Consider the following 27,952-nt stretch of genomic DNA (forward strand, 5'->3'; position numbering starts at 1 on the left):
GACAAGAACCACATTTGGATGGCCACAAAAGAGGTTCAGTAATTTTTTATTAAATTCACCTTATTCCAAGGTCAGTGATCAGAATTCTATTGCAATACATACTGCATAAAAAGATCTGTTAAAAAATATTCAGTGTGGAAAACAGGGCTGTAAAATATAGTATATATATTACATAAACTCAAAAGTGTTTTCCACATATCTCAACAACAGAAATTAGAACACCTGAATTCTTTCCCTCTCCAACTCTTCCAGAACAGGGGGCCAAAGCCACTCCACAGTAACATCAGCAGCACTTCCAGAACGAGGCCTCAGGCTGTGTATCTTTTCTCTCCTTCATGTTTCGCCTTGTGGTATTTCACATAATCATTATACAGCTCCTTAAAGATGTCTCTCACCCCCGGCTGCAGGGAGACCCGCAGGAACTGGACATCTGGCTCAATGCAGAGGTCCAGGATGAGGTAAATGCCTTCCTGTAGAAGGCCCTTCACCGTGGGGTACAAGGTGACCTGCAAAAGGAGGAAACGCCCACCATAAGAGCAAACACAGACCATGCCCTCAGAGGACCGGACGAGTTTCAACTTCAGCCCCCAATTTGAGAAAAGATATTTCTTTTACATTATAATTTTGCATATAAATAAATACTCCTATCTTAAAGATTTGTGTCTTAGATAAATAAAAGGCAACTCAAGTAACAAAAGCCTGGAATAAAGCCTCACAAAATTACAGAGTAGTTTTGCTACTCAGTAAATGATGCCTATCAGGGGCATTTAAACACTGGAATCTTTAAACTTACAAATCTTATGAGAGCCACCTGCACATTATGCCAAATTCTTTGCCATGACGAATCGCACTGGAAGTCACACTAATGTGGCACAACGACAGTAACGTTCTCTATGGGACTGACCCCACCTTCTCCCATAGCAAGGTGTGCTGGCAGGCTCCTACTCTGCAAATGGATCATTCATAGGCCTATATTAGTAGCCAGATCACATCATATCCAAACAAATCAGTTGTGATTTATGGTTACACTTCATACATCTTTTTATTTCTAACAATCGCTCAAGAGGACCTGAATTTCTAACTGCCACAGGATGGCTGTATTGGTTCTTGAGCCTTCAGATGTCTTTCTTCCCTGAACTTCTGGGTTAGCTACAATCTGGGGCACAGCAGGAAGAACGGTCAGGCTGGCTCCAACTGTACTGGATATTGTGCACAAACTTTCAGATGAGAGATTCAGACTACTGCCTAGACAAAAAGGCTGAGAGAGCAGGCTCTACTCACACCTGCCACAACCATTCAGGTTTCAGCTGAACCTGGTACTAAACCGTCTGAATATCCCAGGAGTTGAAACCAAAAAGCAACTGGAATGTTCCGGCAGACTGGCCTCGGATTTGGTAAATTCTTCCTTAATGTCTTGTTGGCCTAAAAGAGTTAAAGCCCCTCTACAAACATGTAGCTAGCTTCTGGCAAGGATATATGGTATTCACTAGAAGTCTGATTCACCAAAGCAACCACTAGAAGGCACATACCTAGAGGCCTAGGTATGTGCCTTCTGTTACCAAGATGCTGTTGTTCAAAGTTATGGTCATTTTCACATGACAGCTCAAAAAATTTCTGACAATCATCTTAAAATTTACTGTTTATAGTTGATAAGAACAGTCAAGGACTGGAGATAGAACTGTCTGTGACTTCAGCAGAAGGCATCAGAGAAGGAAGGAAAAATAAAACAAAAAAACAAAAGAAGTCCTGAATCTTATTGGCTGGGTAAGGATCCTATAAGTCGACTGCTTATTAATTTGTCTAATCAGCACTCACTGAACAGGTATTTCTAATTCCAAAGGCAGTAGGTGAAGTAACTGTCCCAGTGACAGAACTGAGAGCTGAAGCCCACCAGTTGGAGGCCAGGGCCCACACGCTCCCCCATCCCCTCATGCTGAGACTTCTTAGTCAAAGGATGGTGCCAAGCATGCAGCTCTGCTGGGTCACAGGGAGACAGGCAGCAGCCGGCCTGTAAAACCACTGTGTATCTTTCTCTTTCCATCAACTTGTTTATAAAATGGGGGGGGGGGGGGGTGTCAGTTTCTATGACATCAGTGAACATCATTGACCTATGAATGAAAAGATCTCTCAGTAGCCTAAAAGGACCTTACTTTAAAAAAAAAAAAAAAAAGGACCTTACACAGAATAGGCAGTACAAACTATTTACCCTAGACTGTCAACATAGACTGATGTAAATCTGATCTATGGATGAAAGAGACAAGTGACCAGATTTCCCTAGCACATCCCCACAGTGACACATTACTGTATGGAGGATACAAGGTCTGTAGGAGTCACTGTGTATCCTGCCTGACACGGTCTCACCAGCTCACCACCAGACCTTCACCCACACCCACTCCACAAGACTATGGGGGGAATGCAAAGGAGGTTCATTTAGCTGTACTTGCTATCTAGCATTTAATTAAAATTACAAATGTCTTTCTGGTCTAGAAAGATTTCCAGTTTTCAGCAGAAGCCTCTAATACATATGGAATATTTTCTTCATTACTGAGTCAAAAAACAAATGAAAGATAAACCATAGACTCTTGCCAATGAATTCTGGGATGCTACAGCCTTAGATAATTCCCAAGGCCTTTGGCTTTCAAGATTAAAAATAAATAACTGAGAAGCATAAATTAGACATGAATAATGAGGCCTGGAAACCAGAGACTTTCATAAAGTAAATCTCAGAATAATAATTAGTGACTTAAGGGTTCAAATTATCATCTCCCTTCTTGGACCTTAGTTAAGTGATATTACTATCTCTCACTTTATTTTTCACTGAATCAGAAAATAATGCCGGCTTTTCCTTCAGTAAAGGCTTACATATCAATAACTTCAGTGCCTGGAAAATATCAAGATTCTATAAAAAGGCTAAGCAATTCCAAGGAAACCAAACACGAAGCCCATCTCTCAGTGAACGCTGACTTAGGGGTCCTTGCATGTTGCCACCAATCCTCCACACACCATGCCTGGTGAAGACCCAGTGCGTACCCACAGGGCTGGGCTGCATCTTGCAGGGCACCCCCCCAACCCCCATCCCATTTCAAACCGAGCCAAGTGCCCACACCACATGGCAGGCATCTCCACTGGCTAAGGCGAGCAGGGCCACCGTGTCTGAAAAGTATTTAATGTTATAGATTCATCATTTCATTCATTTCATTCATCATGAAACAGGGTCAGAATAAAAACGGATGTAACACCAGATTTTCTGAGAAAGCTCATTCAGCCCCATCTCCCTTGAGGAAAATCTCTTATGTAACAAGTTTACCAGTGGTTTTAACATTATTCTTACAAGACTTACAAAGGGGGGCTATTCTACAGAGAGCAATATAAACAACACAGATGTATTATCTATACCTGCAAAAGTAGATATGCACAGAAACACACTGTACTCGAAGCCTCTGACATTCAATTTAAACAAAGTAAGGTACTAAGTCTTGTAGTGAGCTTCACTGCTTGGGTCACAGAGGGTCTTGTGGAATTTTAGATATAACATGCTGACATTCCAAAGTGAGACCACTGCTGACATTGAATTAATTATCCAAAAAATATATTAAGTCAAAATGTCAGATTAAATAGGACAAAAGTATTTTTGTTTAAAGGAGCTGAACGAATCTGCCATTATCTCCACTGTGCATCTACTTTGAGCATTTGAGAGCAGCTGACTCAAATGCACGATGCATTCCAAGAGGATAAACTTTTGAACTCCTGCTGTTGGGGGGTCCCAAGACCCTTCTCCCTGGTCACTGTTAACCCTAGCCCTAGGAGAGCTCCTGTTCTTGAACCTGGAAAGCATTTTATCTCACTCATTACTCAAGAGACTGACCAGAACAGACCCTGCAGCTTGTGCTGCAGCAAGAAGGGAGAACCAGTGGTCATGGACCACCTTCCAGGTTCTAGGCATTGCTAGCTTCAATCAGTCATCCCAGGGACCCCGCAGGGCTACTGCTGAACCATTCAGATGGGCAGGACAGCCTGCTACAACACATGGTTTGGGACCATCAAGCTCAAAACATCACCCGCCACTATGGTTGAGAAGACCTGCCACAAAGGATGACAAATGAAAGCACTTGGTGAGAGCGAGAGTGAGAGCGAATGAGTGAGCTTGGTTTACCTTCTGCACCTCGGTGACATAGTGGGCCACCATAAAGGGAGAAAACACTGTGAACTCTTCGGCCCGAGCTGCGATGTGGCTGTACATCCTTTGCACCAGACGGGCACACTCGAGGACCACCGACAGATCATCTGTGCCTCCTATGGAAGCAGAGTGTTTCCAAAGTAATTAGTCCCTTCTAATTTCATACATTTAATACAGCTGAAAATTATTCAAGTCTTCCCTTTATTCTAGACTTGTTAACTGGCTTATTTCACAGACAGAATGAGGGAGAGATAGTATATCCAAATATTTATCTATATTACAAAGGAAAGACCACTTAAAATACTCAAGAGTACATGGGGTTTTTCAGGAGTCTAGAATAATCAAAATTTTTAGGATGAAGTCTACTATTGCTATTGTATTTTAAAAAGAGGTGGAGATCTATAAGGAAGATTTAAATTGGAAAATTATCTTTAAAAAACATGGTTTCTTACATCATAGGATTTTAAAGATGAGACGGCCTAATTATGCCTTTGCCTTCTATGTTTCAGAAATTGTATAGGCAGATAGATATAAGACTCAGCCATCACTATTAGATATCTTCCTGTCTTCCCAGATTGACTTCTGATTTCCTAGTTCTCCACCTTAAGGTGACAGGACCACCCAGGCCCTTCTTAACAAACTCCTCTCAAGGATTCTAATAGCCTACAACGTCCCTGAGGCCCTAGTCATACCCGCTCCCTTAGGCATACACAACAGAGCAAAGTGGGAAACCCCAGCACAGGCCAGAGTACCTTTCCCAGCTTTCACACAGCATAAAGAAATATACCCATTTCTGTAAAATTCTACAAACTGCAAACAAATCTATATTGAAAAAAAGCAGATCAGTGGTTGGCTGGGAATGGGGCCAGAACAAGAATAGCTGTAAGAGGACTCTTGTCGGGATGATGCGAATGTTGTGTATTTTGATTGTGGAGACAGTTTCCTGAATGAATTTACCTATCAAAACTCATTCACAATTGTACACTTTAAACAGATGCAGTTTGTTACACATATTTTATGACTCAATAAACTTCAGTTTTAGATGCACAATGTCTTTTTTAAAAACCCTGAATATACATATAAACATGTTACATATAGACCATTTTTCTAGACACAATGTAATTTTATGAAGTTATGTAAACTTCTAGCATTCACTGGACATTTCAACAGGCAAGAACTTTAGTGAAGCACTTGAATATTATGTACCATTTCTTTCCTCTTTTCAGAATGCTCAGCACACATGTGCAGCTCAGTGAATACCTGGCATTTCAGCCACACAATGTGTGGTTATTAAGAGTACACTAATAGGGGTGCCTAGAGGGCAGTTGGTTAAGCTTCTGCCTTCAGCTTGGGTCATGATCTCAGAGTCCTGGATCAAGCCCCGTGTCAGGCTCCCTGCTCAGTGGGGGGTCTGCTTCTCCATCTCCCTCTCCTCACCCCTGGCTTGTGCTGTCTCTCTCAAATAAATAAACAAAATCTTTTTTAAAAAGAGTGCAGTGGGGCACCTGAGTGGCTCAGTCGGTTTAGTGTCTGCCTTTGGATCAGGTCATGCCTTGGGGTCCTGGGATCAAGCCCCACATCAGGCTCCCTGCTCAGAGGGGAGCCTGCTTCTCCTTCTCCCTCTGCCTGCCACTCCCCCTGCTTGTGCTCTCTCTCAAATAAATACATAAAATCTTTAAAAATAATAAATAAATAATTTTTTTAAATTTTAAAAGATTTAAAAAGTGCATTAGATACCAATAAGAAAAGAGTAAATAGTTAAAACTCCACTTAGTTAAGCTATGAACACATCAGAGAACTGAGTCTTGGCAGATGGGAGGCACCTGAGCTGCACCACATGGACACAGCAGTGTCACACTTGTGAAACACACCCCTGCACTCCCTCAGAACAAATGACAAAGGACTCACAAATACACGCTGGACACTCCTGTGGCAGTGTGATGAGGGCTCTGTTCCCCTACTGCTCAGCAAGGGCTGAACCAGGGCCTCCACCACACTGCCATTTCCCATTTCCTGTCAAGGAAGACATCACTAGTAAAAACAAGGATTCTTCTTGCTGAGCTCAAACATGATCATGACCTTAAGGGCCTCAACACAGTGCCACAGTTAGCCACCACCAAATGACCAAGGACAGCTTGGGAGATGGAACCCGTTTCCCTACCCTTCTCCTAAACATATTCACAATTTGACACTGACACCAGTATTACATTGCTCTGCACTAGGCCTGGGAGAAAGCAAAAGATCTCACTGCCACTGACCTAATCTCAAAATGAGGCAGAATAATTTGGGAATTATAGCCCAGTGTTAACTATACCTTTTCTTTTTTCTCAAAAAAAAAAAAAAAAATGTATGGTTTAAGTAGCTTAAATCTACAAGTCTGAACCCATTAAAGTGATTCACACAGGAAGGGGAGAAATTGAGTAGCACTCCTGCACTTCTGATTAGTCTAGAACTGCTGTCACAGGTTCTTCCCAGACACCCTTCAAGTTGAGTTATAAAATCCACCTTGTTGGTCCCAGAGCATCCCATCAGGTACCACACTCTGTAAATTTGAAAAAGCATAATATAGACTGCCTCAATTTATATGCAAATTTTTAAATGAGAATCTCCCCCAAACTAGAAATTTAGCAAGAATCAACAACCTTCAAGGCTGAAAACAAACTGTACTGTAATTTATGCCATCACCATATGGCAGTTCACTTCATTGTAAACAAATACAACCTTGCCAAAATAAGGCTGAAATGATGACTTGCCAGACCTCATCCCTTTTGTAAAATGCAATAGCTCTATAACTGCTCATTCTTTTTTATTTTTTTTATTTTTTTTTATTTTTTTTTTTTTGCTCATTCTTTTTTAACTTCCCCACCAAACTAGGAACTCCTTCAGGGCAAGAATGGAATTGCAGTCACTTTATATCCCCTCTACATAAGAGTAAATATTTCCTGAATCTAGATTCTTTTCTTTTCTTTTCTTTCTTTTCTTTCTTTCTTTTTCTTTCTTTCCTTCTTTCTTTTTCTTTTCTTTCTCTCTCTCTTTTTCTTTCTTCCTTTCTTTTTTTCCCTTTTTTCCAGGAAAAGAACTATTTCAATTAGGAGATCATAAATGTACTCATTGTTTTGGACATAGCAAAAAAAGGGGGGGGCAGTCTGAAATTTTTTAAAAAATTGTTTTGGGCATTCATTGAGTGATCTGAACATTTCTTACTTAAGCTCAACTGGGTGGTTTTATTTTCAGTAACATATGAGGCCAGAGACATCACAAGATAAATACATTTGAAATCATGTATCTGATACTATTACTTTGAATTACCTTTGTCTTTCTGCCTCCCTTCATGCATAACCGAAAACAGCAATCTATTAAAACAGTTCAAGAAAGAAGGAATGGCTTTCAGCATTACCTGTAATAAGAAGCAAAAGAATATAAAAACATGTAATTATTTATTTCAAGTTCTACTTTAAAAGAGCTCATGTTTATTTCCTTCTTAACCCCATATCTATCAAGATGCTCAAAACAGCATTGGCAACTTCTTTTTTGCCTGAACTTTCCAGGGAACCACTCACCCACCCTACTTGACTCTTTAACATTTGTTTTAATGGTTTCGGATAGGGCTTCTAACTTTAGGAATCTAAGTGAGTGATCTGAGTTTAGATTTTGCTTAATCTATACTGTAAGCTGTTACTCATACATTCTGGAAATGGGCAGAAATAAATAATAGAACAAACAATAGACAATATATTCGAGTATAATGCATTAGAAAGAGGTTATATAAAGCAAATCCACTTAAAAGAAGGACCCAAACTTCTCATTTTTTTACTGATGAACAGGCTAAGATTTTTATCTCAAAAAATTATATGAAAAAAATTGTTTTTAAGATTTTATTTGTTTATTCATGAGAGACACAGAGAGAGAGGCAGAGACACAGGCAGAGGGAGAAGCAGGCTCCATGCAGGGAGGCCAACGTGGGACTTGATCCTGGGTCTCCAGGATCAGGCCCTGGGCTGAAGGTGGTGCTAAACCATTGAGCCACCGGGCTGCCCTATATGAAAATTCTAAAACATGCTTCTTTTATATTCAATCACCTTTAGGTCATAACCCAAACAACACACTATCCAATAAAGCAGCCATGAGCTACATGAGGCTACTTAAACTTAAATTAATTAAAATTCAGTTCCTAGTCATATGGCTCCTAGACCACATTTCAAGTGCTCAAGACACACGTGGCCTGTGGTTACTGTGCTGGACAATACAGACACAAAATACGTCCAACAGTGCTTTAAAAAATTACTGGACAGTTGTGCTCTTTTCTCAGAATTCTTAGAATGAACAAAGACTAAATCACGTGTTGACATTTTTTCTTTGGTACAATTTATCCAAACAAATTCTTGCTAGCATTAACATCCCATTCTTTACATCAAATTACTGACATCCACAGCATGCTCAGAAAGAGGTCATTTTTGCAAAAGTATTCCACAGCTTCATCAAATTTCCCAATGACCTTTTGTAAACCTCTGCTAGCATACTGATTAAAAGCACACAAATCCAGAGCCAAATTATTTGAATTCACACCCTGGCTTAATATGGCACCAGCTGCTGATCATTGTGCTGGGTACCCTGGCTTAGCTGACCTCATGCTATCCCTTTTAGATTTACCTAAGCAGATTCTAGCCTGGTGCTTTTATCAACTCAACTATGCACATGGCCAACAGTGTGATCACACACCACATGGAGCCCCCAACCCATGTGGGAGATAGTGAGTGGGAACTATTATTATTAGTCACATCATTCTTTACTTCAATACCATGTCATTATCCCTGTCAATTTTCTTTCATTAAATGGTCTAATTCTGCTAAATGGTCATTTGTCAATGGTTCTGCAGGAGATTCCCACAGCTTTCTATTATTACTTTTCATCAACTGCATGGAATCCTGCATCTTTTGCAAGATGGGCAATTTCAGCTTATAATTGATACGTATTGAATTTATTTGTATGGTCACATAAAAATCTAACAGTCAGCAGAGAGATTTAAAACAAAGATCCTGGGGCAGCCCGGGTGGCTCAGAGGTTTAAGCGCCGCCTTCGGCCCGGGGCCTGATCCTGGAGACCCAGGATCAAGTCCCACATTGGGCTCCCTACATGAAGCCTGCTTCTCCCTCTGCCTATGTCTCTGCCTGTCTCTCTCTGTGTCTCTCATGAATAAATAAATAAATCTTTAACAAAATAAAAATTAAAAAAAAAAATATCCTCAAAAGATAGGCAGGGCCAAAAGCACTGGAGTAAGGCCCAACATCATGAGTGCTTTAGTTTACGAGACAGTAAATTTTTTCAAAACTGTGCTGCTGTCAGGTCTCTAACTTGAGAACACGAAAACACTTAAAAATAGTTGAATGTGTCTGTGTATATGTGTATACATCTTATTTATGAGTTTCTACATGTCACATGTACAGCAGTAGTGCAGTGGAATGAACCCAGGCCAAAGAATTAACAGTCCTGAATATAAAATTTAGCTTCGGCTAGGTCAAATCACTTAGCAGCTCTGAGCTTCAGTTTCTTTGTCAATAAAATGGACTACCATCTATTCTACAGACTTGCTGTAAGGGTGAAATGAGACACACAGCAAATGTTCAATAGATGGTGGCTGAACTGGAATCTTTCCTATGGAACATTTATTCCTACTGAGTTTAATTTCAAAGGCAGAGTACTACACAACTGGAACTTGGGAAGTCTTGCTCCCTACACCCATCTGAGTTATAAACCCATGAAGAGATCAAAGCAAGTGAGTGAGATTTAAATGTGGGGTCTGTAAAAAGAGAATAAATGTAACGAGCTTCCTTAAATAGCTAGTATACAAACACCATCAAGTGTCAGACCCAACAAAGATGAAACTCACTCAAACAGCCTGATGTGAAGATCAAACATTTTTGTGCTTAAGAAACCACTGTGACCCTGGAAATTACTGGAACCAAAAAGTTTGCTTGGCAAATTGATGTTCTTACCATCCTCCAACAGTAAAGCTCTACTGCCGCTGTTCTGCAAGTTAAATTATCCTGCCCTGTGCCCTGTTCCTCCTCCTCACCTTCGGATGACACTGCAGGATGGAGAAGAGCACATTGTGCACCCGCAAGAAGATGCGCCCATACTCAGGCGGCTTCAGATGGTCCAAAGGGACTGTGAGCAGGATACTGAAAGCCAGGCTGACATGGTGTGGATTGCTGATGGTCTCCTCCCCCTGTCGCAGCAGTGCTGCCAGCAGGTCCAAAATAGGCCCCACCACTGCCAGGAGCACAGGCTGCTCTTGACAAGCCTCTCGGTTTTGCAGCTATAGAAAAAGAAGGCATAAAGGAAAGAAAATGAAGGTGATTCTCTAAAGAAAGAATACAAAAACTGAAATAGAGATAAGATCTGAAGTGACAGAGGTAAAAATGTCAAAGTGAACTAACGTGGTCAGAAAGCACTTTGAACAGACAAGGAGCCCAATGTTCAATCTCCGAGGGCAACCTACTGTGGATTTGGCCATTTCGGTCCACGCTTTTTGTTGGACTCATCATCCACAAAGAGAAATAACTTCTCACAAGAGTTTATTTGCCCAATTTCTCAGAACAAGTAAACTTCACATCAGACATACACTATATTTTCCCAAAAAGATAATTTGTTGTACATATCTATAATTAAAGTTCATTTGTTGTATTTCTTAAAAATTAGCTCTAGTTAAGACGTTCACTTACTGTTCTAGAGAATAAAAAGAACAGGCTCAGTTTGAGGGCCAGTGCAAAGTCTTACCTACATAACCTGGGAGAACTCACTGTGACCCTCATCCTCACGTTGCCAGGTGTAAATAGCAGCCCTGGTGTGGCCTGCTGGGGCTTCTCACAGTGCTCCCTTTGCCTGGGGACTCCAACTGTGCTGACTTCATACTGTAAGATCTACTTTTAGATTTACCTGCATGGTTTCTAGCCTAGTACACAGCCCAACTGTGCACCACCACCAACACTGACCACGCACCATACGAGTGTGTCTTCCTCCGCCCTATTCCCTGCACTCTTCCTCCTGACACCCATTACACACACCAGGTAAAGAGGAGATTCATCCACTAACACAAATTCCCAGAAAAACAACAAAGCAATCAAAGAGAACAGAAGGGAACATTCAGCCTACTCTAGATCCTCCTGCCCTGAGAATCTGCTAATCCAGGGCAATTCTCTCAGGTAGCACAAGAGAATTATGACTGATACTGATGGTAAAAGAGATGCTGATCTTTTGAACCCAAATGCAAGAATACTGACTGGAGACTCTCTAGAGAGCAGAAACAGAGTTGGTTCCCATCAAAACTATGTTTTTGTGCTAATGAAACAAAGTCATGTGACTGCCACGTTATCTTCACCAGGTGCCAACATTTAATGACTGGGTGGGATCTATCTGCAACATTACTGTCCCATTCTATAAAGCCATTTTTTCCTCACTATATCATAGATTTAAATGTACACACCCCTCTACAAATGAATAAATGCACTAAACTGACCATAGAATTTTTGTGGGGACAACAGAAAGCCCCAGAATTCCTTCTCATCTCATCTACTTGAAACGAACTTCCACAGGAGCCCCATCTTATGACTGCATGCCTCTATTACTGCCTACCTAATGCTTCCTGGGGCTGCTCAACATCCCCTCATTCCACCTCTCCCCCACGTCTTGAGCAGACACCAATGTTTGCAGACACACAAATGCACACACAGCACACACACTGACAGAAAAGCATTCCACTGGCTGCTGTCTTCAGGACATAGTGCCCAGAAATATATTCTGCATAAAACCAGAGCTGGCAGAAGCCAAAATGCAGCCTTTTGTTTGTAGAGGGACAGGAGCGATGAGATGAAGGGAGAGGAAGGGGTACTCACAGTGAGAGCCGTGACTATCTGCGGGCATGCACTCCAGAACAGACGTGCTTTCTCTCCACTGAGTGGGGAGCTCAGGAGCACCTTGGTCAATGTAACAGCTGACAAAACGGCCTGAGAGAAAAGGGACAAAAACTTAACAGAAACAGCCAGTTTTCTCTTAAGAAGTCCATCTTGGGAAGAAACCTGATCACGGGTGCTGGAGAGAGAGAGCAGAGCCCACTAGAACCCTAGGGTCAGAGGCACGGACAAGACCCGGTTTGGGCTAAATATAGAGGATGAGGCGAGGTCCATTCCATCACCAAGCAGCCAGGAAATAAATGAATAAAATGAGGAGGACTGTGGCCAAGTGGAGGCCATTTCAGTAGCATCTCACTAAACCAAGCATGCAAATGTATCAGGATGGTGAAATAAAAGGCGGCCACAAATGGGCACAGCAACCTAATTACAGGATCTTATTTTGTCAAGATAGTGTGGAAAGAGGCGACAAGCTGTAACTTACCCATGCAAGAACTGCATACGCTCATGGATAAAAGGAGGAGCCGGGGAAAACATGGACAAAGTAAAACAACTAGATTAGGTGCTATGACTACAGGTGGTTTTAAACCATGAGCAGGGAACTATGTGGGAAGGCAACTCACTTTATTGAGTGTCTATGTCAATAAACGTCCAACCCTATGTTGGCATTTTACATCATCAATTTTAGCCTTCCATCAGCCCTTCCTCCCTAACACTGCAGCCCCACAATCCATACAATTCTCACCTAGGCCCTTTGCTCTCACTTTCCATCTCTCCGGCCCTGAGTAGCCACAGCCCTATACACACTCCCTCCCACTAGGCAGCCCTGCCCTCTCTCCTAAGCTGGGGGCTCACTTTCTTAGCCACCTGTAAGACATGTGTACCCACCAAGGGCCTGAACACTGGCGTCTTCCTTGCTGTCCACCTCACACCTATACAACCTCTGCCCTGCTGTGCACATAACACCCTCCTCCTGTCTCCATGGCAACATCCCCCCATCCAAATCCTCTCCAGCTCTAAGTGCTCAGGCTCCAGTCTCGCCTCCTCCATAAACCTTCTCTGACTGGTTTAAACAGAAACCTACAGTGAGGCCTTCTCAAAGCTGGGTCCCAAATCGTGCCACAAATGCACACAATGAAAACTTCCAGAGAAAGGAGGGCAAGTGTCACAGGCAACAAGGAGGGGCTGGTGCAGAGCAGCGGCCCTGGTCCAGCCTGGGCCTCTTCCTCATGTACAGAAATGTGATTTCTCCCCGCTGTCCCTCTGTGACCTCAATTACCCTCTCCAGCTCTCCACCCATCCAAATCAAAACCCAAGCCTTTGTGCTGATTATAACTGCAACTTAAGAAGCCACTCATGAGGCAGAGAAAGCTCAGAACCAGAATACATGGGCTGCATTGCTGGCTCCAAGATACTTGGCTCTGGGACATTCTTCCTCCTGTGCAAGCAGGGACATCTGACCAGTCCAGAGCACAGAGCTGTTCAGCAGACCAAATTCCAGCAAGTAAACTTCATAGAGAGGCTCTCCTAAATATGCAATGCCAAATGCAAATGCAGGGCTTTATTAGCAACTACCAAATACCCTAAGGTGCAAAGGACTGCAGGGCAGATTGCTAATCAGAATGATTCTCAAACAGGATCAGGGCTATGTGACCAAGTAAAATTTTTAAGAAGTATGATGGCAGATGTCTAACACATAGGATGAGTGGAATTTAGCTTTTTTACATATCACTATCAGTATGCAATACTTAGTATTTCACATAATAAGTATACACAGTTGTAATTTGAAAAAGTTGCCCTTTGAAAAATAAGTTCCTCTTACACTAAAGCCCCAGGCTTCTCCACAAACATCCCCTGGGGTTTGATTTTGTGTGTTTAACTTTAGGGATGACATCGCATCTCAAATAAGTTTTCCCATTTGAGCTATCATTTGTGTGCCTTCCACCCAAGGGAAAAAAGGAGTACCCACCTGCAGATCTGCTTTCCACATGTTACTAACATCTAAACCTTGGAGAATACACTGCATCACCATCCTGAAGTCCTCTGTTGTCCCAACTTCTAACATCTGGGTGAACAAGGCTCCCAAATGAGGTTCAATGTCCTCAATTACTTGAACTGGAATTGTAGGATCTGTGTGGAAAAGAAACCAGTACTGCTAAAATAAGATAGGAAAGGGGCAGGCGAAATACTAGAATAATCACATGACAAATAGGGCCCCAGCCCTTAAAAGTCACAATTTGAGAGGCATGGAAATACTCATAGTGCGAAAAAGGTGTGCCACCTGTTGCAGAGTGACAGTGTTCTGCACACAGCTGACCTATGTAGACTGCATCCACAGCACAGGGGAGAGCCAGAAGGATGACAGCAGCTGTCAACAGTGCTTAACACTGGACTACTGGACACAAGTGATTGCTAATTTCACTACACTTTTTTCTACTTTCCTTGTTCAGCTGTACCTCAGAGATGGGACAAGTTTGGTTCCAGACCACTGTGATAAAGCAAATGTTGCAATAAAGTAAATCAAATAAATTTTGGGGGTTATCCAGAGCAGATAAAAGCTATGTTTACACTATGCTGTGCTCTATTGAGTGTACAATAGCGTTGTTTAAAAATCAATGCACATACCTTAATATAAGAATACTTTCTTGCTGAAAAATTAACCATCTGAGTTTTCAATGAGTCGCAATCACTGACCACTGATCATCGTAATAAATGTAATAAATAAAAAGTCGGAGATATTGCAAGATTCGCCAAAATGTGACAGAGACACGAAGTGAGCAAATCCTGCTGGAAAAATGGTGCTAACAGACTGCTCGAGCAAGATTGCCACAAACCTTCAAACTGTAAAAAAGCGTAGTATCTGTGAAGCTCAATAAAGAAAAGCCCAATAAAATGAGGTATGCTTGTATTCTTTTATAACACCAATAGGGACAGAGGTGTGGTGTGGTACATTGGGAGAGACAGGAATGTTGAAGACATTAAAAGAACCCCACACTTCAGGGACCCTCCTGCTGCAGTCATCCAGCTGTTACTCACTTGATGTAGGAAAATCTTCTAATGGCCCCAGGGTGCTCTAGCCCAGGGTTTCATTCTAGAGCCCAAAGTCAGGGTATTCAAGGCTTTTCATCTGATGCCAGCTTACCTTCCCAGCCACATTTCAGCCTGCAGACTGTTCCATGTTGCCAGAATACCTTCCAACATCCCAGTCTTTGCTCACTAATTAGCTTTGGGGATGAAGGGGACGACAGGCTTTGAGAGATAAAGACCTCGGTCCAAGTGTCCCACAAGCTAGCAGATCCTGGACTCATGAGTTCTCTGAGCTTCCATTCCCTCATCAGTGAAATGCATATAACAGCACCAACTCCTGTGGTTGGCAAATAAAAGGAGCACTGCAGAATGTCTGCCACATGGAAGGCTCAACATTAGCACTCCCCATGACGTCCACCCATTTGACCTATCCCTCAAAGGCCACTGCCTACTAATGCTTTCCACACACTCTCAACCCACAGTCTCATAGTTCTAGTAAACCTGACAGCATTTCACTGTTTTGCGATTTGTATGATTTGTATGAATGTCTATTTACTTGATTAGGTCAAAATCAACACTGTATTCATCTCTAGAGTAGGACGTGGTTCCCCCTATATATGAAATATTTGTAAAAGTAATTTTTTTTTATATGATAGTCACAGAGAGAAAGAGAGAGAGAGAGAGAGGCAGAGACACAGGCAGAGGGAGAAGCAGGCTCCATGTAGGGAGCCCAACATGGGACTCGATCCTGGGTCTCCAGGATCGCGCCCTGGGCCAAAGGCAGGCGCCAAACTGCTGCGCCACCCAGGGATCCCAAAGTACTGTTTTTTTATGATTGAATTAAGAAAGCCTATTCTACAGTCAGAAAGCATTCCTTAAAAAAAAAAAAAAGAAAAGAAAAGAAAGCATTCCTTACAAATGCTCACTTTCATGAGCTGCAATCTACCTGAAACAACCCCTGAGAACACAGAGGGCCACACTTTGGTTATTCATAGCCACCTTAACCCTCCCTCTCCCCACTCAAAACTTTGGACCCTCCTCAGTAGGCATTTCTTTCAGACCTCTCACCCTGGTCCCTTTTCTAGACAAGTCTAGTAGCTCAAGAATATGAGACCTGGACCCAACAGCAGCACCTCAGCCCATGATCTGAGGAGCAGTGGGGCAGGGGGGCCTTGGCCCCCTGAAACTGCCATAACTAAGGCTCTTTCCCTGGAGTTGGAGGCACCTCAAGTCCAGGGACACATAGTTAGGCCCTAGAGGCCACCTCAAGTCAAGAGGAGTAGAGGGAAAAAGGAAGACACAGTATTCTGTTTAACAAAGAGGAAGAGGACAGAGCTTCAGACCACCAGCTGCTATTTAGATCACTCATTTAGGACTATAACTAGTGTTAATAAAAGACTAAATTCTAGCCTCCACTAAGGTGAAAACCATTCCCTGAAAGAGTCACTGACAGTACAGGATAGAACATGTGACACCAAAGCCTTTTTAGTCAATCCACAATCAAGGCAGGGATAGAAAGGCTATTGAAAGGGAGACAACAGCCGTGTTATTCTGGCCTCAACATTTCAGTTCTGGTGCTGGCCCGGACAGCCCGGGCAGCTTTGCTTCCTACAAGGCCCTACTTTACGCTTTTGTATCTGAGCACGCCTGCAGCCCCATCTGCGGCTCTGCCTGTCACAGCTTCTTCATTGGGAAACAGAAGTCGGCATGTGTCCTGGGGGCTAGGTTTAGCTGACAGACTCCTCAATCTCACCTCAAAGGACTATTCTAATTAACCTCAACCCCTCAAGAACAACCAAAACAAAAAGAAAACAAACCCGCACCAACTTGAAACACTGCTATCTTGAAACAGGAACAGATCTGGCTCGTTGGCCTTTGAGCTAGGGGACAGCAGATACTGAATGCTTCTGTACACTGGCTGGGTTTGGCTGGTCTAAAAGGATGACATCAGAGTAAAAGACTTGAGACAACAGCTAAACCTCTGTCCTGTTAGCACTCACAGCCTAATGACGGCCAGGCACCACCCTGAGACCTAGGCAGTGCGAGTCTGGCCCTCAAGGAATTTTATGAGGTTCCCTAAGTATTAAATCAGTTGCATTTTTTAAGTTGGCAGGTTTTAGATCTTTCTTAATCGCTGAAGATGGAGCTAGAGATCGGACACAAAAAAGGCCACTAAAAAGGATGAAATTATGCATGCTGACCATCCTGGGCCAGGACAGATATAAGCTAAAAAAGAGCAGAAGACTTTAAAACTATAAACTAGAACAATCTCCAAAATAAATGAAAAACTAGTGCCAAACAATATACCAAGACGGTTACTATTTGTGTAAACAGCAGAACTGTGAGGGTCACCGCTTATCCTTGCAGAGACTGCAAATACTGGGAACGAGTTCCTGGGAGCGGACAGGAGGGGATTTTCTCCTGGCCCGCCGGCCTGTGCCTTCTAAAATGAATACCTTTTCCAAAGGGGCTTGGGGGCAGGTGGGAGCCCTTGGGGGCGGGGGCGGGGGGCAGGTAGTAAGCCACTCACCTTGCCAGTGGCTTACTAGCTTTTACCAAAAGCCTAGCATGATGCTGAGTAAGAAATGCAATTGGCACAGGTTTCTTATAGAACAAGGCAGATTTTTCTTTAAAGGTTTTATTTATTTATTTGAAATGGAGAGGGCGTGAGAGAGAGAGCACAAACAAGGGGTTGGGGGGGGGGGCAGCACAAAAATATCTTACCTGCAAGAACTTTTCTCATAGAATGAAACATGGAGGTAAAAACAGAATCCTTCTTGGGATGTAGCTCTGGGGTCAAAAAGAATAGAGTTAAAAACCGCATGGCTGCTTGAAAACACTGACTGTCTTCTGCAAAAGCCGGCAACTCTGACAGTAGTTGAGAGTAAACACTCTGGTAGAAGGTAGTATGTGAGCACGTCATTTCATCTGTCATTTGGGAAGTCTCTGTCCTGTGCCTAGGGTGCTGGCCTACATCTGCCTCCAAGAGTGTGCTGGCTGATGAGATAAAGATGGAGGGAAGGTGATGATCCTGGGCACCCTGGGCCCAGCAGAGCTGCAGCACAGCTCCTGTGTGGAGAACAGCCTTCTGCAGCAGCTCACACAGTGCTTCTGGGGCCTCGTGGTGCTGCTTCCGCTCTTTGACAAAAGGCCCTAGGACTTGGCACAACTTGGTTAAAGACACCAGAATGAGCTGCTGGCCCCGACAATTCTGATTTTCCACCTGTTTGCCTGCAATCGCTTCAGTGTAAAGTTTGTGGAGGAATCTAGAGATTTTCCCAAAATTAAGTACCAAGCTGAGCTTCATCTGGATAAGCATCTGCATTAGCTGTTCTAAGAACGCCCCTATCACTTGGAGGAATTCCAACCAAGAAGGGTCATCCATGTTAACAGGCAACCTACTACTGGCTTTGAACAGCGAGGTCAATATAATCTCAAAAATATCACTAACATACATAATCTTGAGCACTGAGCGAGCACTTTTCCCTCTCTGCAGGTAACCAAGAAGCCGATAGCAAGTCATCAAAAACTTGAGGGTCAGTGAGGAGGAGCAAGAGCTCCCCAGCTTGATCATGGCCATGGACAATAATAGAAGGAAATAATGCACATGATAGGGAGTCAAGAGGCTGTCCAGCTGCAGAGTAGAAATAACTTCCAGAAGTCCCAGGATGCTCTCTAATTGTTCTCCCTCCAGCTGAATGGGGAAGTCACTCTTGACCAAGGATAATAAGTTTTGGGCAATTTCTCCTTTTGGTTCTACACCTTCAGGTCCAACTTTTGCAAATCTGTTTTCCCAAAGAGCCACCATCATGTGGTCCTTTTCAAAAAGCCAGGGCAGCTGTTGATTGAGAAGACTTGGGTCACACTGGGCCCCAGAACACAGGATGCTAGTACATCCTTCAGTCAGGCACATTAAGAAAGCAGAATGAAGGGATTGCATTTCTGGAAAGAGAGGGCTGTGAAGGATAGAGTTGGATATTTTTTCAAGTGTGATGCTTGGCTCTTCATCTGCTGAAACTTCTTGGGCTTTACTCATTGGTAAAGTTCTTAGCAGCACGCTAGCCAGGGATCTCACATCATCTGGACAAAGATAGGATATCAAAATTGTGAGATTTGACACAATCAAGTGCCAGTGAGCTACAGGGTATGTGAGTGCACTCACTGTCCCAACCTGGGCATCCCAGGAAGCTCTTGTTCTTTGATTTAAGCTTTCTCTGCCAGAATCAAGAATGTAGGCAGCATCACACCGCAAAGTTCGGAGGGCTTCTTCAGACTGGAAGTTAGTTTGCATTAAAGTCCTTTTCATTTTCTGCAAGTAGAGCTGTTCTAAGCAATACCTGCCAAGAGAGTCAAACTGAGCTGTAAACTTTTCTATCTTCTTCCATTGGTGTGTTTCAACACCTGGGAGCAACAAGGGGAGGTTTGAGATCTCTGTAGCAACATCTGTTAGAGCCACAGACAAAGAGTGATACTGGCTACAGTTTATACTGAGCATGGCATCAACCTGGGCCCAAGTGTAAGAGAGCAGGAGTGCAGAGTCACTGACCTTCTGCAGCCAGAGCTCAAGCTCTGGGACCTGGAGGTCCAGGAGAAGGTCCAGCAGGGGCCTTACAAGCTCTCGGAGCATCCTCTCCATTGTGCACTGCATCCGTCTGATGATGGGCAGAGGTGTGCTGCTGTCTAGGCTCCTCATATTGAACATGATACAGTGCAGCAGTGAGCTCAGGGACAGTGATTTCAAGGCCATGTCGACATCACCCTGCAAATATGGCAAGACCAAAGACTGGAACTTCTCCAACAAGAGGGACCATGTGTCCAAGATCTGACCTGGTGGCAACTCCAGGAGGCACTCACAGAGCACCCTGGAGGGGCCCGAGGCCAGCACAGGCTGCCTTAGCTCCTCAGCAGCTGGACGACAGATCACCCCCAAAATCTCCTCAAACAACCGCGGCACTTGTCGGAGTTTGACATATGTCTGGAAGAGAGTATGAAGAAGCGCCTCCTGTGCTTTTTTGGTTCGAAAGTCTGTCACTTCTGCATCGATCCAAGCTGAAGCCAACAGGTCATCCAGGTCTGGCTCCAAAATCAAATGATTCAGAGACATCAAAGCCTTGAGGCAGCGGAACCAGGCCGGCACAGATGCTTGAGAATGGTTTATCAGCAGCTCAGCCAAACGGCGGTAAAAATGGAACTGAGCCTCTTCGTGTCGGATCCTATCAGCAGCAATGTTGTAGATATTGTTGCTGGCCACTGAATTTAGCAGCTGTTCTACAACCAGAAGTTCTGTAGTCCAATCTGACGTGGCCAGGGCTTTTATCTGCTCCTCCTGCAGATGTGAAATCCTCAAGCAGCCGAACAGCCTGGAGAGTACCCGGAAGCAGAGAAGCTGGTTCCCCTCCTTAAAATAAGAATCTAAAAAGAGCTTATACAGCAAGGCCACTGAGTTGGCTATAACAGCAGAACGAAGGGATGGCTCACAGTAACCAACATCTAACAGCCTAGCAATCAAAGTGTCCATGGGAGCTAAAAGATTCTTCATGGTCCCTATCTTCGTGTCACCTTGCTGCTGGTCCAAGAGCTCCTCTTTGTAGGACGAGAGCAACTCGGGCTGAAAAGCTCCACCTTGAAGTAAAGCCTCAATCTGACTCCTTATCTCCCGGCTCAGCCCCTGTCGCAGCTGGCCCTGACCAGCCTGTGTCCACATGCCCCCGGAAAGTAAGTGCCTCAGGACCAGGCAGGGCTGGAGCAAGTGCCCAGTCATCTCCCCAAAGGCACGTCTTGGGTTGACTTGCTGTTGCTGGATCGAGAGGTAGTGGCCAAGTGCCAGGTGAATGACTTCAAATAACTGGGCCACCATGGCTCTTTCTGGCTGTCTACAGGCCAACCAGCACAGCTGGCTCAGCAACACCACTATCAGCTCCTGTCTAGCTGTGTAGATAACAGCAAGGGCAGGCGTTGAGAGGATGCCCTGGCAGCAGCTCAGCACGGCACACATACTTCTTTGGGATTCCAAAAGAGAGAATTCAGCTATTCTCTCATTTATGATCTGAGCATTAAGAGAGAAAGAAAACTCATTACTGACCCTACACATACACAAGAAAAACACAAGAGAATCAATGAACTCACTCTTTGCCCTTATCTTGACGAGAAAGAAATCCCCAGATCATCACATCTAAATGAACTTGATGTTTGCTTAATGTCCCAAAGGAAGGCAAAGTACCTCCTTCACATATCCATCTCCTACCAACATGATTTCAGAAAAGGGATGAGTGCCTTTGTAATTCTGCTGTCCCTTTTTAAAGAGCTGGGGTTTTATAAGACTTAAACTGCAAAGATTACTTTTGCTCACATCCTAAACCTGCAATTCAGCTTAAGATGCTACAGGTGGATGGATGGTAGCCCTGGGCTATGATCCTTTGTCCCAAAATACATTTTTATAGTTAATTACACTGTTTTTCTATTTAAAACACCAAAGCAAAAGGTACTCTTGAAAGAGGAAAGCATGGGCAGCCTGGGTGGCTCAGCAGTTTAGTGCCACCTTCAGTCCAGGGTGTGATCCTGGAGACCCGGGATCGAGTCCCCATCGGATTCCCTGCATGGAACCTGCTTCTCCCTCTGCCTATATCTCTGCTTCTCTGTTTCTCTCATGAATAAATAAATAAAATCTTTTTTTAAAAAAATGAAAGAGGAAAGCAAATGTCAGCAATTACTGCATATTATACAGCAAAAACCAGTGTCTTCTGCTTCCAAAATTCTAAAATTCAAAAACACCAGAAATTAATGAGGCCCAGGCAGATTCCAAAATTTACTCATAGGCTGAGTGGCTTGCTCCCAGCCCTACAGCATCAAAGAACCATATTTATCCTGAGTGCTAAATCACTAGCAGCCCAATGACACAGGTGTGATTGTCTCCATTCAAGTAACTACTGGCTCTGGAAAAACTGAAAAATGTAAATACTTATATGCCAATGCACTGCTACAGTGACTGTCAATATTTCTGATTATACAACTTATCTACCAAACTTTTTTCACATTTGCACCCAATAAAAATAATCTGTTTTCCAAATCATGGGTATATACTATACTACTACTATCTCAACATAAATATAAAACGTATACGAATTGAAATACGACATTTAAAAACATAAGATTTTTTTCCCCATACTCCCAAAGGACAAATCAGAATAACCCACTTTGGTGCCCAGTCTATTATTTTAAAAAGTAACATACAATTTAGAACATAAACTCAAGAACCACTAAAGTCTATGAACCATCAGACAGCTCAACTATTTAATTTTCTTATTATCAGCCTTTACTGATTTTCTTTTGGCCTACACACTCATGTGGGTAGTGCAGAATGATGGTTAAGAGCACAGGCTTTGCAATCAGGTAGATCTATGTTCAAATCCTAGCTATGCCAAATGATCTATGTTCAAATTACTAGCTGAGTGACTTTTAACAAAGTACTAAACCTCTTTGAGCCCAGCACACATTAAGTATCCATTATTAGTGCTTTCTATTGTCACCAACTATTCTCACAGTATTTCAGAACACTCGGTTTTGATAATGAAGTTCATAATTCTAATCTGAGACTTCAAAATCACTTTGACTCAAGAGCAAATCCCTATTCAGATTTTGGCCTTTGATATTCCTCCAGACTAATGGAAAAGTGTGGGGGTGGGGGCAAGGAACACAAAGTAGCATTATTTGCTGGCAACATTTCCAATTAAAAGGTAATCAACAACCACTTTATGAAATAGTTCTAAGCTTTCCTTGAACATTAAACAACATAAAGTGCTTCACACAGCGTTTAAACAACATAAAGTGCTTCATATAGCATAGAGCATACCATATACATTCTTTTGTAAAGATGTTATTTATTTGAGAGAGTAAGAGAGAGATCATGAGCAGGGTGGGTGGAGAAGGATAGAGGGAGAAGCAGACTCCCCACTGAGCAGGGAGCCCAATGCAGGACTTGATCCCAGGACCCCAGGATCATGACCTGAGCCAAAGGCAGACACTTAATCGACTGAGTCACCCAGGCACCCCTACCATACACATTCAATAAATACCAGTCATCACTATAATTCTAATATCATTTCCTTCTCTTCCTCCACCTTGATACGTCCTGCATCTTCAATAATTAACAGGAAATCAACAGAGATGCATGTCACACACACAGGACAACAAGGTAAACAGAGAATTACCTTGACCAGGGAAATCTGAAGGTTAATTGTCTTTCCATTCTTGAGGAGATCCTGCAGTTTCTTGCTGTGTAGAATGTTATCTATATAGATCCAAAGCCTTTCAACAATATCTTCCTTCAGTTCAAGTTTTTTCTTATAAAATGCAATCAATGACTGTCTTGCCCAATCAAGTAGTACCTGAATTTGGAAGAAATATGCTCTAAAAACAAATGAATTTCTTTATTAAGGAAGAAAGATGCTGGACGCTTAAAAGGACATCTCATACATAACCAAACTCAACTGCCAGGGAAAAAAGCTGTCCTTTAAAACTTATCTTTGGTAATATTATATTATACAAATGTTCCAGTATCTTCAAATGTTTATTATCAAAGAATCAATAAAATGAAAGAAAAATTTTGTCATCATCTGGGGCCAATAAAAAGTTTCCAATGAAACTCTTAACAGTTTCTTCTAACTTTTCTGAAGTTATACTAAATTTCAAAAGTTAGAACAACAATTGCTCAAAATGGCCACAAAATTAAGTATGCACAAAAGCAAAAATGCAGAGTCCAAAGACAGAGCTCTGTGCCCTGGCTTCCCATGTTACTGGTAAAACCTCTAGGTCTACTTAACTCATCAGAAGACAGAGACAGTCTTCTGTGAAAGTGCTTTATGAAAAAGAGAGGCGGACATAGTTTCTATTACTGTGATATGTTTCCTTATTCGTCACATGAGGAAAGGTGGTGAGGCCTCATTTCACGATACCAAAACTGTCAATAACAGTATGAACAGAGACAGATGCTCAAAGGGAAAAAAAAAAAAAAAGAATCTCAGCATAAGACTAGGTGAGACCTTAATCAAACTGCCACCACCACTTCCCCTTTCATCTCATTCTGGATAGCACTTGTTAGTTGACTATCAAGCTGCTAAAACAAATCTCAGGGGCAGCCAGGTTTAGAAATCACTGAATGTAAGAGTGTTCTACATACTGTACCTCTCATCATCATTTTAATAGATGTAATCCATCTTTGACAGACACATTTTGTGCTGTCTCCTTTAATACTAGCATTAATCCAATTTCATGAGCTCAACATCCGGGGGTCTCTAGTGTTCTATAGTACTTTTATTTTTTTTATTTTTATTTTTTTTTTTTTTGCCAGATAAGCTTGAAAATGTTAACAAAGAAAAAAGCCTTTCTCGGTTCCTAATCTATTTCTAGAACAGCCTGCTACAAATACTAAGGCTTCTCTACTTCCCTCCCTGTCGACTTATCAAATTCCAAAGATGTTTAATAAAGCACCAACAAGCAGTTGCTTATGGAGCATCACCTTGGATTTACAAACAAATGGAGCTACCCATAGACTCAGATTCTAATTTCTATAACTCAATTCCGAATTTGTTCACTGATGCATATACTTGATTTGAAACAGAAGAGATGTTTCCAAACATAAAACACTGAGACTTTGTAACAGAAAAACTTGGTTAACGAAATATTTGACTCAGAATTTTTTTCTTTTTTCTTTTTTTTTTTTTTTTAAAGATTTTATTTATTTATTCATGATAGTTACACAGAGAGAGACAGAGAGGCAGAGACACAGGCAGAGGGAGAAGCAGGCTCCATGCAGGGAGCCCGACGTGGGATTCGATCCCAGGTCTCCAGAATCGCGCCCCGGGCCAAAGGTAGGCGCCAAACCCAAACCGCTGCGCCACCCAGGATGCTTCCTTCCCCAACCTTTCCTTTAATCTTTTCAAATTTTAACTAAATATCAATGTACAATTTATATAAGTGACCATTCTTTTCGGTTATAAAAACTGTAAATTTCACATTAAACTTACTTGCTCTTTATTTGGAAGAACGCATTGGTGGGAAATCCAAGCAAAGTGAGCTAGTTTTAGTTTATCTTCCCAAGAAGTTGTCTTGCTTTTAAGCTTAAAGGAAATTCCAGAATAAACAGCAGCCATTGCTACACTTTATCTATAATTTAAAATGAAAAAAGTATATATATTATGGTCAAACTCAATAAGTACCAAAATAAGAACACCACGTATCTTATTATCTACATAACATATACTCCTTTAAAGAAATTTTTAGTGAATTAAAATACATCAACAAAATTGTTGGGTATAAATCTATACATAAAATGTTGCAGCCCATAATCGGGGAAATACACATCAAAACCACAATGAGATACCACTTTGCACTGGTCAGAATGCCTAAAATGAACTCAGGAAACAGCATATGTTGGCAAGGATGCAGAGAAAGGGAAACCTTCTTATATTGTTGGTGGGAATGCAAGCTGGTACAGCCACTTTGGAAAACAGTACAGAGGTTCCTTAAAAAATTAAAAATAGAGCTACTGCACAACCCATCAAATGCATTACTAGGTATTTATCCAAAAGATACAGTGATTCAAAGGGGCACAAGCACCGTAACGTTTATAGCAACAATGTCCACAGTAGCCAAACTATGGGAAGAGCCCAGACGTCCATCAACAGATGAATGGATAAAGATGTGGTATATATACACAATAGAATATTACTCAGCCATCAAAAAGAATGAAATCTTGCCATTTACAATGACATGCATGGAACTAGAGGGTTCCAAGTTAAGTCAGAGAAAGACATACCGTCTGATTTCACTCACGTGTAATTTCAGAAACAAAACAGATGAACAAAGGAGAAGGGAAGGAAAAAATAAGACAAAAATAAAAAGGAAAGCCAACCATAAGAGACTCTTAACTATAGGAAACAAACTGAGGGTTGCTGGAGGGGAGGTGGATGGAGGGATGGGGTAAGTGGATGATGGGCATTGAGGAGGGCACTCGAAAACATTGCAGATAACACCCAGGTGTTATCTGACGAATGACTAAATTTTATCTCTGAAACTAATAATACAATATATATTAATTGAATTGAAATTTTAAAAAAATTTAAATGCTTTAGCCCATGAATTTCCTGGGGGAAATTCAGACAAAAGCAGGTAGAAGAATTATACACACACGTATAAGTATCCCTCCTGTGATCAAACATCACATCCTCAGAGGTGACTGTATAGGAATACAATCGGGCAAAACCCAAAGTGCTCAAACGATCTGTGAGAGAAGATTCACACGTGGCTTCAGACCGAAAATTACTGCACAAATCATCTGAAATAGACTATGTATTAAGACAAGCTCCATCAAATAGTTGAGAGACATAAGCAGTATTTGGAGAAAATAATGTTTCACTAAGTAAAAAAGAAATACAGGGATCCCTGGGTGGTGCAGCGGTTTGGCGCCTGCCTTTGGCCCAGGGCGCGATCCTGAAGACCCGGGATCGAATCCCACGTCGGACTCCCGGTGCATGGAGCCTGCTTCTCCCTCTGCCTGTGTCTCTGCCCCTCTCTCTCTCTCTCTATCATAAATAAATAAAAATTAAAAAAAAAAAAAAGAAATACAGTATAAACCTAGTCCCAACAGAAATACTGGTATTTCAACTGCAACAGTAACTTCCCACTCTAACTTTATTTCCTTTACATAGAAACCTAGGGACAGGCACAGCATCCAAAAAAAAAAAAAAAAAACCAGAGCACAATAAAATTATGAATAAAGGAAAGCGAGCATACCAACCAGCTATAATTCTAAAAACCTGAAGTAAACATAGCTTTGAGTTTCCTAAAAGGCATAATAAAAAGGGGAAATATATTAAGTCATTCTCGTTATATAAAACAAAAATCTGTTCCTCAAAAGTGAAAATTTTTCATAATACTGAAGTTGAAATATCGGATATAAAAAGCAAAATTGGGCAACACCAATGAATCTCATACACTGCGTCCCGCGGTCCTGATGCACTACGAAAGCAAGAGAGTCTGCTATACACCAAGGGTTGGGTCACTTTCATTTCTTCCATCGGTGGGGCCTGAAGCCTTACAGACCTACCCTCAGAACTCCTCCTCCACAGGCCGACGCCGCCTGAAGGACGCCAACATGCAGGAGAGCCTCCTCCACTCGGTCACACAACAGGAGCGGCCAAGAGCTGGAAGTGCTCCCCTTCTGCCAAAACGTCCAGGAGGTACCCACTCCACAACTTCCCAGACCTCTAAAGTCAGCGTCAGAAAGTCGTCGTGCCAGCTACAAAGTACTTGAGAAGTGTCTGCACAACTGGTCACGAAGGCGCCCCAGACGCCCCCGCGACGGCGACGAACGTCCTGCTCTCGGCGCCCTCCAGGTCCCCCGGCTACTAGGAAGCCCAGCGCGGAACGCAGAACCCGGTTAGCGCTGCCGCGAGGGCCGGCGAGGGCCGCCGCAATCAGAACCGCGCCGAGCGGCACGAAACCAAGTAACCAGGACGCGAGAGAGCACCGAGGGGCGACGCGAGGGGCCGCCGGAGGAGCGAGCCCTGGGGCCTCTCCCCGGCGCTTGCCATCACAGGCTGGGGGGTCCTCCCCGGTTAGGGAGCAGGGACGGCGGCGCGGGACCGGGCCCACCTCGGGGGCGGCCTCCGGGAGGGCGCTCACCTGGACGCCGCCCTCGGGTAGGGCGCTCCCCGCAGGCCCCGCCCCGAAGAGCGGCGGCGGGCGCGGACGGAAGGCAGGCCCCGGGGTGAGCAGCTCACCTGGCGGCCAGCCCGGCTGGGGACGGCGGGTGCGGGCGCGGGCGCGGGCGCGGGCCGGCGGC

The 27,952-nt window shown here is 43.0% G+C and overlaps 1 protein-coding gene across 4 annotated transcripts; it reads right to left on the reverse strand.

The window, feature by feature from the left end:
• Nucleotides 1-27: 27 nt before the first annotated feature.
• Nucleotides 28-27,952, reverse strand: URB2 (URB2 ribosome biogenesis homolog). 4 transcript variants are annotated; one of them, XM_038533945.1, is made up of 11 exons: nucleotides 27,891-27,952; nucleotides 25,134-25,272; nucleotides 23,319-23,495; nucleotides 17,836-21,157; nucleotides 15,227-15,448; nucleotides 14,054-14,214; nucleotides 12,070-12,180; nucleotides 10,251-10,493; nucleotides 7,487-7,574; nucleotides 4,154-4,293; nucleotides 28-506 (listed from the first exon to the last, which is right to left on the reverse strand). In XM_038533945.1, the coding sequence occupies exons 2-11, from the start codon at nucleotides 25,257-25,259 to the stop codon at nucleotides 309-311; spliced, it is 4,788 nt and encodes a 1,595-aa protein (XP_038389873.1). In that variant the 5' UTR covers nucleotides 25,260-25,272; nucleotides 27,891-27,952; the 3' UTR covers nucleotides 28-308. The 4 variants fall into 4 exon arrangements, with proteins under 4 accessions (XP_038389873.1, XP_038389872.1, XP_038389875.1 ...); XM_038533944.1 differs by having other exon boundaries at nucleotides 27,793-27,924; XM_038533946.1 differs by lacking the exon at nucleotides 27,891-27,952 and adding an exon at nucleotides 27,215-27,348 and having other exon boundaries at nucleotides 30-506.

This window comes from Canis lupus, chromosome 4 (genome assembly GCF_011100685.1).
Source record: "Canis lupus familiaris isolate Mischka breed German Shepherd chromosome 4, alternate assembly UU_Cfam_GSD_1.0, whole genome shotgun sequence".
NCBI classification, from domain to species: domain Eukaryota; kingdom Metazoa; phylum Chordata; class Mammalia; order Carnivora; family Canidae; genus Canis; species Canis lupus.

What these genes read in the sequence shown, in the direction of transcription:
- URB2 (XM_038533945.1), bottom strand. Translation starts at nt 25,259, where the DNA reads ATGGCTGCTGTTTATTCTGGAATTTCCTTTAAGCTTAAAAGCAAGACA. An exon ending in TTCTTCCAAATAAAGAGCAA is followed by an intron (nt 23,496 to 25,133) that starts GTAAGTTTAATG and finishes TTCCAAATTCAG; the next exon opens with GTACTACTTGATTGGGCAAG. An exon ending in AGGGAGGCAGAAAGACAAAG is followed by an intron (nt 4,294 to 7,486) that starts GTAATTCAAAGT and finishes CTGCTTCCATAG; the next exon opens with GAGGCACAGATGATCTGTCG.